Raw genomic sequence first — 14,629 nt, forward strand, 5'->3', positions numbered from 1 at the left:
AGCTAGAAGCCCAATATTTTTTCAGAGGTAGATGCAGAAAAAAATATATTCAGTTTGCAACCTGATGGAGGTCAGTGTAGATGGACTAATACAACAAGTCCCACACACAGGTAGAAGCCCAATATTTTTTCAGAGCTAGATGCAGAAAAAAATATATTCAGTTTGCAACCTGATGGAGGTCAGTATAGATGGACTAATACAACAAGTCCCACACACAGCTAGAAGCCCAATATTTTTTCAGAGGTAGATGCAGAAAAAAATATATTCAGTTTGCAACCTGATGGAGGTCTGTATAGATGGACTAATACAACAAGTCCCACACACAGCTAGAAGCCCAATATTTTTTCAGAGGTAGATGCAGAAAAAAATATATTCAGTTTGCAACCTGATGGAGGTCAGTATAGATGGACTAATACAACAAGTCCCACACACAGCTAGAAGCCCAATATTTTTTCAGAGGTAGATGCAGAAAAAAATATATTCAGTTTGCAACCTGATGGAGGTCTGTATAGATGGATTAATAGAACAAGTCCCACACACAGCTAGAAGCCCAATATTTTTTCAGAGGTAGATGCAGAAAAAAATATATTCAGTTTTCAACCTGATGAAGGTCTGTATAGATGGATTAATAGAACAAGTCCCACACACAGCTAGAAGCCCAATATTTTTTCAGAGGTAGATGAAGAAAAAAATATATGCAGTTTGCAACCTGATGGAGGTCAGTATAGATGGACTAATACAACAAGTCCCACACACAGCTAGAAGCCCAATATTTTTTCAGAGCTAGATGCAGAAAAAAATTATATTCAATTTGCAACCTGATGGAGGTCAGTATAGATGGACTAATAGAATGATGCTATGCCCAAAAGATTTTACTTCACTAGGTGCAGTAAAAAAATTGGTATTCTATACACAGGTGGTATATCTTGCAACACAGATAGGCTACTCCACTAACTAATACACTCTGCAATAGGCCAAAAAGGATTAGCTTTGCTAGATTCAGCCAAATGCTGTGAAATAAACTTGCACAGCACTGGCACAGACCTGCCTGGCAAAAACTGATAGGAACTGATGTAACCTAGTCCTGAAAAGGACTCCAATTACAATTAGTCTTTACTCCCACAATCTATCTATTTAAGAGCACAGACCTGCCTGATAAAAGTCGTAGGAAATGCTGTAACCTAGTCCTTAAAAGGACTGCAATCACAACTATTCCCTACTCCCAAGCTATCTGTAAATTTGTGCGAAAATTGGCTTGAAATTAACAAGGTATAGCGCACACAGCAACAGCGGTGCCGTCTAACACGCAGCTGCAGCAGTGAGAAAATGGTGGCGACGGGGAAAATGGCTTGGTCTTATAGGGCAAGGACATGTGACATACACTGCCAATGACACATGCCCTTGCTTGTGTGAAAAAAAGCACTTCGCTCCGTGTGTGCGCTGCTGATAGGCTGACAGATTGCACCTCCCCACTGTAAATGCGGGAAAGAGAAAAAAAAAATGGAGATCTTCATTGTTCCTGCAGAGATCCATCCCCTGCCACTCCCCCCACCCCGCTGTACACTCAAACTGCGTATTAACATTAATTTTCATCATTACTGAGAAAAAATCCAGTTATGATTTTGGTGCACGAACAGTTATCGAACATAACCTCGAACAGCCGAATTTTTCTCAAATTGTTCGTGTTCGCCGAACGGCTCGAACACCGCCCAAAACAGCTCGAATTTGAGATTGGCGAACAGTTCGAGTAGAACAACGCTCATCTCTAATTACAAACTGTCAGCATTCTGCAGCCTAGAAACACACACAGAATATATAAAAAGCCCGGACACCCCCTTTTAATGGGCGACAATTCAAGAGGAGTTGACTCTGGAGACCCAGGTTAAAAAAGCAGTACTAATCTATATAAATAAAAATATAAATGTTTGTTTGTTCAAAATCTTAAATCTGCGAAAGTTCTTCACCGATTGCTTTGAAATTTTGACACAACGTTGCATTTGAATACACGCATGTGACGCACCCCCAGGGCCGTGGGGTACTCGGCAGCCGGGCCTTGTGGCTGCTTGCGGGGGATATCACGGTGGCTGGCCCGGTCCGTGGCCCAGGGTGGTCACTGAAAAAGGGAAATATTTGTATTATGGGGATTTTGGGATTATTCGTGATGCCAGCTGTGGTGTCTGGTGAGGATCACCAGCGCTGCAACAGTCCTCTAAGGCAGATGGCAGGGCAGCTTGTGATGGAACGGCTCCCCACAGGTGGAGCAGGCCTCAGGGCAGTGTAGATTAATGGAGGTGCGCTGGGCGTTGTAGTGCGGGGAGGAGAATGACACCGGCGAAATAAAGGAGCAGAGGCGGTTAAGTGCAGTCATCCGAGTTTACTCACAGTTCCGTTCAAGTTCCTCAGGTGCACAGTACTGATGCAATCCTCCCGCGTCGCACTGCGTTCACCGGGCAGGGGTTCATTCCTTCCTCAGGCAGCTCAGGTGTACCTGGCGGAACCCCACTTTCATATGTACCTTCCTAGACCGGCTTCACGCTGGGTCTTTACTCCCTCCTGCCCTGCGCTTCTCACTGTGAATCCTATTCGGGTGCTGCGAGGTCCCCCCAGTCCGTCGGAGTTGCTCAGACCTGCTCGACCTTACTTGGATTGAAGTGAGAGTTTGGCTTCTGCTATAGAAGTCAGAAGCCTCCGGTTTTTCCAGCCAAGGCTTGAAGCTGCACGACTGGGCCAGGGGCCGGTCCCCTTCTTGCAGCCTAGATCCTCCTGACACCTGGCAGGTTCGGGGTGTACGGGTGCCGCCTGCACTCGCCGTACCCCCTAGGATCCCCTTTTGTAGAACGGAGCCTACTCCCTGCTCCCTTCCTGGGCCTCAGTCCTGGGCCCTTATAGTGGAGCAGAGCTCCTAGAGAGACTCTGCTCCCAGACTGATCTCCAACTACTAGTCTGACTGCTCTATTCTAAGATGGTTTCTTTTTATATCTTTACTGTATGAGTGCTCCCATGAACTACTTCCTCCATCCACACCTACTACTGGTTCCCCCTACCTTTGGGTTCCTCCCACCCCAGCCAGGGTCAGGACATCGCGTCTTGCCCCTCCTGCTGGCCTGGGGTAGTGTAGTGTTGGATGTAGGTGTTGGGGTTCCGTGCAGCATTCCCTCCTTACCTGAGAGAAGGGAGGCACCACACCTCTGGGCGAGGTGCAGTACCTCTGTGGCGACCAAACCCTCAGGGGTGCCACACATGTTTTTATATACCTACTATGTTTTTATATACCAGATGTTGGACGTAAAAGCAACAGCGAGCGCGGGGCGTTACGAGCTCAGTCCCAGGCTGACTATCCCCAGCCGCCCGGCATTCTCAACCCCTTATTGACATCTCATTCATAAACCCTTCTCCCTCTCCCTCATTCACCCCAGCCGCTGCCTGTGCTCTGCTCCTTTTGTGTCCCCCGTGGGGTTTGGGGGGAAGGGAAATGACAAGACCGTCTGTTCGAGGCCAAAAGACGCTGCTGCCACCACCGCCTGAGAGGCGACCGCTGCTGCTGCAGCTGCTTCTCTGGCAGGTGAGTCTTATTTCCAACTGTGCAACAACAACCAAGTGAGGGAGGGAAGGAGAGAAGGAGGCTGCATGGAAAGGCACAGGCCGCGGCCTTCACTTTGGGCGCTGAGCTGGGCTCAAGCATCTCAGCAGTAGGCGGAAAGTGAGCGAGTGAAAATCCCACTGCGCCAACGGCAGGAGCGGTGCTGTGATCTGACCGGTACTGGCCCGGGAAATGTCAAGCAGATCACCCCCTCCTTCTCTGCTGCAGCCTGCCTTCACCCCCTCCTGTCACATTCCCTCTGTACTAGGGGATTGCATACCTAGCAATCCCTGACATGACCGGCTCCATTGTGACACCTGACAGCAAGTACCGACCTCTTTAGTGACCTGTGCAGAGTACAGGCCTGCAGGGCTCACAGGGTACAGGCTGCCACCATGCCTGCCTGATGGACACAGCTATCAACAGTGCCAGCATTGCCCCATCTGATATATATAGCTATATAAATAAAAATGTAAGCATATATATATATATATATATATATATATATATATATATAATCTATCTAAATAAAAATGAACAGAATTTTTGAATTCACTCGATCTGCCAGGGATGCCACCGCACGTACTGCAACTGAAAATCGGCGTGCCAGTTATCATGTTGCGAAATATCAACCAACCAAAGCTTTGCCACGGCACGCGGCTTGCAGTAAAACAATTAATGAGCAACGTCGCTGAAGCAACAATCTTGACAGGACCTTTCAAAGGTGAAGATGTCCTCATTTCTCGCATTCCTATGATTACAAAGGATATGCCATTTCAATTTAAGAGATTGCAATTCCCAATTCGATTGGCGTTTGCAATCCCCATCAACAAAGCTCAGGGCCAATCTTTAGAATTGTGCGGATTAAATCTAGACACGGATTGCTTCTCACATGGACAATTATATGTTGCGTGTTCTAGAGACAATGGAACAACAAAAAATATTGTAAACCCACAAGCATTGTGAAATTACAGATTTTAGAAATGTGCGCTTTCTCTTTTTTCTCTTTTCGATTTAACCACACTGAGCCACAGCAACGCATGGCCGGGTACAGCTAGTATATACTAAAAATCCCTCTGATGGTAATAAACATACAGATGTAGCCAAGTTTACTTTAGCACAGATAACACAGTACTTGGATATCTTGGCATAAAAAAGTGTAAACTGTCACTTAACCTTACATCGGTAAGTGGCTTATGCAATTGTTACTCATATACCCCAGTCCATTTGATTTTCTTGTGCTCCACATCGACCTAAGTCTTGGCATTGCTCTAAGACTTGCTAGTAACTCTTTTAGTTTCTGTGCATATTTCCTGTCCACAGTCATCAGTACATCTGCTTGTTGTGGTTTCCAGTCCCTGAATTACTTGTCTACAGTTTCCAATGACCTTGCTACCTGTCAGTGGGGGACTTCACTTGCTTGTCTGTGGTTACTTCCCCTTAATTGCCTGTGCTTGACCATGTGATGTGATAGCTGCAGAGCTTTATGGGGAAGCCCCTGCGGCCATACCTGACAACATTGCATGCTCTTTTGCTGCTGTGGTCTTCAGCTGTGTGTGAATAGGTGCTGGGCATGTTTTTTTAGATCCTCATGAATTGAATTGCAGATTTATCTAATTCGTAGGGATCGGAGAATTTCAGGAAATTCAACTGAAAGTCATTCCAAGACAAATCGATCCACTCATCTGCATCACTTATGACTAAACAAGCTTCTATACACAATTTTTGAGCTAAGACTAGGATAAGTAGAACAAGCGTCAATATAATATAAAATTGTAATTAAATAAATACATGCAGTGTTTAGAAAATTGGTCAAGCTTTTTGAAGTTTTCTTTTCATATTTACATTTTTAGATTAGAGTTCATCCATCTGGTCCATAGCATGTACATTGACTGGGACATTGATATGTATTTTGCGGAGAAAGACACGCCAGCAAAAGCCAGGTCTACTAGCCTCAATGACTTGCTTGGCCAGGTTGAATACATTTTCTCTGATAAGACTGGAACCCTGACACAGAACATTATGACTTTCAAGAAATGCTGCATTTCAGGAAACATTTACGGTAATCTATCACAATGTAATTTGCAAGACCTCAGAAAAGTGCAACATTTTTTATTGAGTTATACAGTATTTTTTTGTCAATGTATGAACTTTATATATTTATTTATTGCAGGAATAAACTCAGTTGAGAAGAATCTAAAGGTACAGGTATATATTTTAGTGTTTATTAGATCCTGTTGTTGTAATTTTGCTTCTGTAATGTGTCCTACAAGTTTTTTTTTTCCCTTTTTTTTTCCAAAAGATAGGGTGCAATTTAATATTATTCAGCTAGCATAGATGTCCACACTAGATAACATTTCTCATATTTTTATTTCATAGATAACTTCTGATCTTATCTTATTGCAATTATAAATGGAATGCTATTTACTTAAGAGTATAGATACCATAGAATGGAGGCTGAGGCCCTTGGGGAACTATGTTTCTCCCTGGTTAGTATCTTCAGTTTGCTTGTTAGGGCTTGCTCACACTGGCGTATATTACGGAGGAGTGCAATGTGAGAAAACATCGCATTGCACTCTGACCAATGTTATTAAATGAGTCAGTGCTGATCTGCAAGTTTTTCCTCAGCTCTAATCAGACTGAGGACAAAATCACAGAATGTTGCAATTGACTGTGTATATCGGACGGGACTCGCCAATGCAAGTCTATGGATTCAAGGAAAAAATTGGACGGCACACGGACCACGAGTATTCTGCCCAACATTTACGCGCACATCTCAAAGGAAACCCGAAATTTCATCAGCCAAGTACAGTAAATTCACAGCCAGAACCCTCAGAATAGATAGATGTCCTGTAGATATACAATTTCACAAGTCCCATATGTATAATAAACTTGCACCCTTTAATGCGTTTCATGTGACACTAAAGAGGGTTTAGAAATGTTTAACCTATTAAATAATTAAAACAAATATTTTTGATAACCAGAAAAGGTAAAGCAGACAGCTGTAGGCTGATATTATCAGGCTGAGAAGATCCATGGTTATTGAGATCTTCCCAGCTTAAAAATACAAGCCCGCAGCCACCCCAGAATTGGCGCATCACAATAGATGCTCCAATTCTGGCACTTTGCCCGGCTCTTCCCGATCACCCTGGTGCGGTGGCAATCGAGGTAATGGTAGTTGGGGTTGATGACAGCTGTGGTTTGTCAAAAATCCCAGCTGCCATCAGCCCCTGGGATTAGTAATGGAGAGGTGTCTATCAGACACCCCCATTACTAACCCTGTAGTCAAAAATAAACACACACACACAGAAAAAAAAACTTTATTTGAATAAAGACTCCCCCACACTATCCCTCGTTCACAAATTTATTGAAAAAAATAAAAAAATCTCATGCAGGTCCGCCGTAATCCACCAAATTCAATGTAGTCCAGAAATGGATAGCTGAAAAACATTAAAAGACATAAATAAAAACAATAGACAGTCCATTGTTCACCAATTTATTACCAAAAATGTTCCCACAAAGCTCCGATGTAATCCACATTCCCCAAATGTAGCTCCGGACTCTGAATAGCTGTAAAGCCAAGTTCACAAGCTCAGTATTTGGTGAGTTTTTTTACCTCAGTATTTGTAAGCCAGAACCAGGAGTGAGTAGAAAAATGCAGAAGCGGTGACATGTTTCTATTATACTTTTCCTCTGATTGCTTCACTCCTAATTTTGGCTTACAAAGACTCATGTAAAAAACTCACCAAATACTGAGCATGTGAACATGGCCTGAAGTGACCGCTATTCACAGTCGCCGGGTAGTGACGACAACGCTCATCAGCATTGCTGGCTCACGGTGCAGTCAGTGGCTCTGGTGGTTTGATATGGAGTGTGCACTGCTATCATTGTTTTCACATATAGAGATAACAGGACATTTGAACAAGTACACTGCTCCAGACAGCAGAGAAAGAGCCAAGATTAGGACACCTGGTGTGAAGGCTGCTGATTTTGCAAGATTTATAATTAAATCCTTTTCATCAGATGAAAAGAAGGGGGAGGGAGGTGAGCAGCTAACTGCTAAATGCACTAGAGAGAACTGACTGGTATGTTAAGAGTTAACTCCTCTCCTAGAATGTAACTGCTATGCACTCTTGGCCAGGATCTGGAGGCCAAGCTCCATGGAAACCAGTTGTACACTATAAAACCTGTGACTGTAGAAGAATGACAGCAGATAGAAAAATCATATCAATTGTAAACTTGCTTATTTTCATGCCATGTAACTAATTAAAGCAATCTATAAACTTGAGAATACCTCTTAAAGGACAAAATAAAACCTTACCACTAGGGTATATCCTAGATGGAAAGTACACACCCGGGACATAACAAGTAAATATGTGGCCGCATAGCAATACTTGGAATAAGGCTAGACTCAACAATGATTATATTTGCCAGCAATTTCACAATAAAAAGAGATTATGATTATTTTGGAAAAGTGAAAAGAGCGGCACTTCCACAGGTAAAATAAAAGCACTATTTTATTTCTTTATACCATAAAACCCGATATGCAAAGATAAAAAACTGATGAATTTTCGGCATCCTAGACGCCCTTAATCATAGCATAGTAATGAAATTACAATGGTCCTGTTTCAAGCTAAACACAGCCAATCACAGAGAGGCTGAAAATAACATGTGTAATTAGCAGGTGTGAAAGAACACAGAACATGCAATGAAATACAAAACATAAACAATCAATCAATATATGTATATATATATATATATATATATGTACAGTACAGACCAAAAGTTTGGACACACCTTCTCATTTAAAGATTTTTCTGTATTTTCATGACTATGAAAACTGTACATTCAAACTGAAGGCATGAAAACTATGAATTAACACGTGTGGAATTATATACTTAACAAAAAAGTGTGAAACAACTGAAAGTATGTCTTATATTCTAGGTTCTTCAAAGTAGCCACCTTTTGCTTTGATGACTGCTTTGCACACTCTTGGCATTCTCTTGATGAGCTTCAAGAGGTAGTCACCGGAAATGGTCTTCCAACAATCTTGAAGGAGTTCCCAGAGATGATTAGCACTTGTTGGCCCTTTTGCCTTCACTCTGCGGTCCAGCTCACCCCAAACCATCTCGATATGGTTCAGGTCTGGTGACTGTGGAGGCCAGGTCATCTGGCGTAGCACCCCATCACTCTCCATCTTGGTCAAATAGCCCTTACACAGCCTGGAGGTGTGTTTGAGGTCATTGTCCTGTTGAAAAATAAATGATGGTCCAACTAAACGCAAACCGGATGGCTGCAAGATGCTGTGGCAGCCATGCTGGTTCAGTATGTCTTCAATTTTGAATATATCCCCAACAGAGTTACCAGCAAAGCACCCCCACACCATCACACCTCCTCCTCCATGCTTCATGGTGGGAATCAGGCATGTATGTAGAGTCCATCCGTTCACCTTTTCTGCGTCTCACAAAGACACGGTGGTTGGAACCAAAGATCTCAAATTTGGACTCATCAGACCAAAGCACAGATTTCCACTGGTCTAATGTCCATTCCTTGTGTTCTTTAGCCCAAACAAGTCTCTTCTGCTTGTTGCCTGTCCTTAGCAGTGGTTTCCTAGCAGCTATTTTACCATGAAGGCCTGCTGCACAAAGTCTCCTCTTAACAGTTGTTGTAGAGATGTGTCTGCTGCTAGAACTCTGTGTGGCATTGACCCGGTCTCTAATCTGAGCTGCTGTTAACCTGCGATTTCTGAGGCTGGTGACTCGGATAAACTTATCCTCAGAAGCAGAGGTGACTCTTGGTCTTCCTTTCCTGGGGCGGTCCTCATGTGACCCAGTTTCTTTGTAGTGCTTGATGGTTTTTGCAACTGCACTTGGGGACACTTTCAAAGTTTCCCAATTTTTTGGACTGACTGACCTTCATTTCTTAAAGTAATGATGGCCACTCGTTTTTCTTTACTTAGCTGCTTTTTACTTGCCATAATACAAATTCTAACAGTCTATTCAGTAGGACTATTAGCTGTGTATCCACCAGACTTCTGCACAACACAACTGATGGTCCCAACCCCATTTATAAGGCAAGAAACCCCACTTATTAAACCTGACAGGGCACACCTGTGAAGTTAAGACCATTTCCAGTGACTACCTCTTGAAGCTCATTAAGAGAATGCCAAGAGTGTGCAAAGCAGTCATCAAAGCAAAAGGTGGCTACTTTGAAGAACCTAGAATATAAGACATATTTTCAGTTGTTTCACACTTCTTTGTTAAGTATATAATTCCACATGTGTTAATTCATAGTTTTGATGCCTTCAATGTGAATGTACAATTTTTATAGTCATGAAAATACAGAAAAATCTTTAAATGAGAAGGTGTGTCCAAACTTTTGGTCTGTACTATATATATATTCGAGAGATACATATTTAATGTACATATTTATTGTTGAATTCCAGCATATGGGCAGGTCGCAAACCAGTCGGTGAGGTGGCACTTGCAAGCACTGCTGCAGTACTGCCAGACAAGCGGCAGCTGTAGCTAACTTGCGGAAATAGGTGCAACAGTGGGCTGCCTCCTCTCTCTGAATACCCCACTGCCTATGATGGCCCTCTAAAAATTGAGTGAGGGCCGAATGATGACTCAATATGATGGAGGAGGAGCCCCAAAAAAAACTCAACTGTATTCCTTTTTTGATTTGGGAGGGGTGAGGAACACCTAACCCTTGTTGTGGAACCCATGCTGCGTGTGTGTGCTCTGGGGAACAATTGGTCACCTTCTCCTTCTGGACACCATACTGCCTTTGATGGCCCTATAAAAATTATTAACCATAGGAAGAATGACACCACAGCTACAGAGGTGACTGTCTGATAGCCCAGCTCGACTACCCATCTCTACTGAAGACCCTTTCAGCTTTTTGAGAGTTGGGTGGAGGACATCATCTCTGAAAATAGGGTCCCACAGCTGCATCCCAACAGTTTGAGCAGCATTCTTAGAAGAGTTCATACCCTGAGATCACAGAGGGACGCGGAGCCCCTCATTTTGTCACCGAGGATGATTTCATTCTCCAGGGATTACTAACTCTGGACAGCTGTTGTCATCTTATTAGATAGTTAAGAATTAATGTATGTGTTTGCATGCTTTATTAAAGATGGAGTGACTGTTTAGCCTAAGGGGTGGAGGATGTGTTTTTTTTTTTCTCTTTTTTATTTTGCCTTTTATACAAGTCATTATACAGGAAAGAATGTTTTTACCTGTAAAATCCACTTTATGTTCGATTTTTGTATGTGTTATTGCCAGTCCATAAAAGTTGAGTAATACTCTGACAACATTGTTCCCAGAACGACCTGGGAGTCAGAGATGTGAACAGGCATCTTCCCCATGCTGTTCCCATTCCATTTGAGAACTTGTAATATCCATTTCAGGAATTTTACTGCCCCCCCATACCTCCTGGGATGGTCTACCGGAAAAATACTTTCGTTTCCCATTGACTTTCATTATACTCGTTACTCAAGATGAGCACTGGAGCAGTATGACGTGCTCGGTATGAAAACGATAACCTGAACATTTTAGTGCTCGCTCATCTCTAGATATAAACTGTTCAGTGAATGGGGTCATTAACAAATGCTAGCACTGAGTTAATTAAGTGTATGTTGTAACTAGTGATGAGTGGACGTACTTGCCACTACTCTGTACTCGCCCTAGCATCTCTGTACTCAACAAGCTCGGCGAGTATTTCCAGTTTGCTCAGGCGGGAGCTCGGGTCCCCACCTGCATGTTTGGCGCTCTTTAGAGAGCCAATGTACATGCAGGGATTGCTTGCCATGCACTGTAATGCCGTAGCCATGTTGGTTGTGGCATTGCAGTGATTGGCTGACCGCATAGCGTCATCGGGTCTATATAAGACCTGGTGGCGCTATGCTCGTCACAGTCTACCCAGGAAACAGGCTGAGTAGGGCGAGCTGCTGCTGAATCATGGAGAGATTTGCTTGTTTATAGTTAGTATAGGTATTCCACAGCATATCTATATATCCATCTGAACTAACAGTCCTTCTGAGGACTAATCCAGCTGCATATATTCAGTGGTGATATCAGGAGTTAGGCAGGCAAGCAGAGTTTGTGGCAGACTGCAGTGCATACAGCACAAGGGGGTCCATTGCACGTTCTGACTGATCCTGCTGTTACAGATATTTGTAGACATAGCCCCAGATATCAAGGGCCAGGACTAATATTTTTTATCTTAATCCTGATTATTTGCTTAAAAAACAATCCAGTGTACACCATTTTTCTGCTCCATTTGCTTGTTAGCGCTGCAGAATACAGCCAGATATTTTCTATATTACCGTGATAAAAATCCAGATATTTGTAGTGAAAAATATTGGCCTCCATTTACAGTTTGTTGCAATGTGTCAGTGAAGCTATTCACACGAGGTCGCAGTGAAGAATAGTAACATACAGGACCGCTAATTAAAACCGTGGTTGTCTGTCAGACGTATCACATATAACTGCAGTCCAAATTCAGCCATTTCTGGCCTCTATTTACAGTTTGTTACAGTGTTTCAGTGAAGCTATTCACACGGGGTCACTGTGAAGAATAGTATTAGTGAACTACAGGCCCGTTATTTAAATCCGCTGTTGTCCGTCAGACGTATCACACATAACTGTGGTCCAAATTCAGCCATTTCTGGCCTCCATTTACAGTTTGTTGCAGTGTGTCAGTGAAGCTATTCACACGAGGTCAATGTGAAGAATAGTAAACTACAAGCCCGCTATGGTTGTCCGTCAAACGTATCACATATAACTGCGGTTCAAATCTAGCCATTTGTAGTGAACATGAAAAATATTGTCCTCCATTTAAAATGGGCAAGGTGCGTGGCAAGGGATGGGGAAGTGGACGTGATGGTGCATGCCGAGGCCGTGGGCAAGATGAAATTGTGCCACAACAAACACCCACATCTTCTTGCTCGACCTTCCTGTCCCAATTACTAGAGGACCGCAGAACACCACTATTGAATACAGAGCAGTGTCAAAAGGTTGTTGGTTGGATAGCAGATAATGCTTCCAGTCACTTTGCTACCGCCACCACCACCCTGTCTTCGACATGGTCAAGTCTCAGTATCCGTGAGTCTGGACCGCATATTCCTCACCCCGATCCTCCTTCCTCCCACCATTCCAAGTGCCCAGAGACAACTGATCCCACACTTGGACACTCCAAAGAGTTGTTGACTTTTCCATTTATAGATTCGGGCCTCTCGCCCGGCCAGCTTCAAGTGGGGCAAGAGAAGAACGCGTGTAGCGATGCTCAAATATTTGAGCAGCCACGGTCACTTGAAGGCAACGGTGGGAAAGTGCAATTACTGTCGCAAGAGGTGGATGATGATGAGACACAATTGCCAGAAAATCAGGAAGAGGACCAGGATATGGAAGTGGAAGACGAGGTGGTGGATGATATAGTAACTGACCCAACCTGGCAGGGGGACATGCAGAGTGAGGACAGCAGCACACAGGGTGGAGGGAGGTATAGTACCACAAGCTGTGTGATGGCCACAGACACAAGGCAGGAAAGAATTCCTCATAACACCAACACGACGGAAGTTGCCAGTACAACTATTAGGTCTTCCCGAGTCTGTTTGTATTTTAAAGACTCTGCAAATAACCTCAAAAAGGCCATTAGCACCATCTGCCAGGCCACCATCAGCAGGGTAGCAAAACTAGCGGCCTGACCACCATCAGCATGATCAGGCACATGACAGCAAAGCACCCGACTAGGTGGGCCGAACGCCAAGGTCCAGAATCTGACTGTGACACCACTGCTTAACCTCGTGGTTCAGTGGTTTCTCAAAACCTACCCTGATTTGCCGTATCTGCTTGTCAAAGTATGCTGCGTGTGTGCCCATTTTAGAAAGTCAGCTACAGCTTCCGCCGCCCTTGCCGTGCTTCAGCAGCTTCTGCAGCTTCCAGCTCACCGACTGTTGTGCAATGACCCCACGTGTTGGAACTCTACATTGCAGATGTTGGGAAGGATTTGTGAGCAGAAGAGGGCAGTTGTGGACTACCAGCATCAACATGGCCATCGGTATTCAGGTTTGACTCCACACTTAAGACCTAAGGAGTGGACATGGATGTCAGACATCTGTACCATCCTCCAAAACTTTGAGGACTCCACCAAGATGGTGAGCAGCGATGACGCCATAATTAGCACCACCATCCCGCTTCTCTGTCTTCTGTAACACTCACTGCTCACAATTAAACAGGATGCATTACAGGCGAAGCACGATGAGATGGAGCAAGGAACCATACAGAGTGATTCCACACAGCCCAGTCTCATCTCATCCCAACGTGGATTGGGTGATAATGAGGAAGAGGAGGAGGAGGAAGAACAGGAGCTAGTTTCCTGCGCTATAGACAGTACTACCTGCACAACTGTCATACTGTCTGTTCAATGTGGATGGCCTGAGGACAGGGAGGAGGATGAGGAGGAGAGCAAGGTCAGTCGTCCTCTTGGTGAAGTCTTGCCTGTAAGCAGTCTGGCACACATGGCTGAGTTTATGTTGACCCTTGCGTTGTTCAAATTTTGGGTGACAGTAATTACTGGTTGGTGACACTTCTAGACCCACGCTACAAGGAAAACTTTCTATCTCTTATTCCCGCGACGGACAGGCATTATAAAATGGGGCAGTACCAGAAGGCCCTTGTTGAGGAATTCTTAAAAAAATTCCCATCTGAAAATGCTGGAGGCAGAGGTCACAGTTCATTGGACAACCAAGGAGTACAGGCGAGAGAGACACAAATCCAATCCAGCAGAGGCAGTGGAACACTGTCAAAGTTCTGGGACAGTTTTCTCAGACGCTCCCAATGCACAGGCCCTGATGAGCGGGGTACTCTCTCAAGGAGGGAAAAGTTTGGGAAGATGCTGAAGGAGTACCTTTCCGGCTGTACTTTTGTCCTCCATAATTCCTCTGTGTCTTATAATTATTTGGTATCCAAGCTGGACACGTGGCATGAACTGGCTCTATACACCTTGGAGGTCCTGCCCTGTCCTGCTGCTAGCGTTTTGTCAGAG

The 14,629-nt window shown here is 44.0% G+C and overlaps 1 protein-coding gene across 1 annotated transcript in view; it reads left to right on the top strand.

Moving 5' to 3' along the window:
* The window catches only part of ATP8B3 (ATPase phospholipid transporting 8B3), a 1,018,530-nt gene that overhangs the window by 510,928 nt on the left and 492,973 nt on the right, over window positions 1–14,629 (top strand). Inside the window, exons 13-14 of the mRNA XM_073686335.1 lie at window positions 5,434–5,642; window positions 5,754–5,782. Coding sequence (XP_073542436.1) covers window positions 5,434–5,642; window positions 5,754–5,782 — 238 coding nt within the window. The remainder of the gene's footprint in view (window positions 1–5,433; window positions 5,643–5,753; window positions 5,783–14,629) is intronic.

This window comes from Phyllobates terribilis, unplaced genomic scaffold, assembly GCF_046119375.1.
Source record: "Phyllobates terribilis strain yellow unplaced genomic scaffold, ASM4611937v1 Scaffold_1__5_contigs__length_1240528914, whole genome shotgun sequence".
NCBI classification, from domain to species: Eukaryota; Metazoa; Chordata; class Amphibia; order Anura; family Dendrobatidae; genus Phyllobates; species Phyllobates terribilis.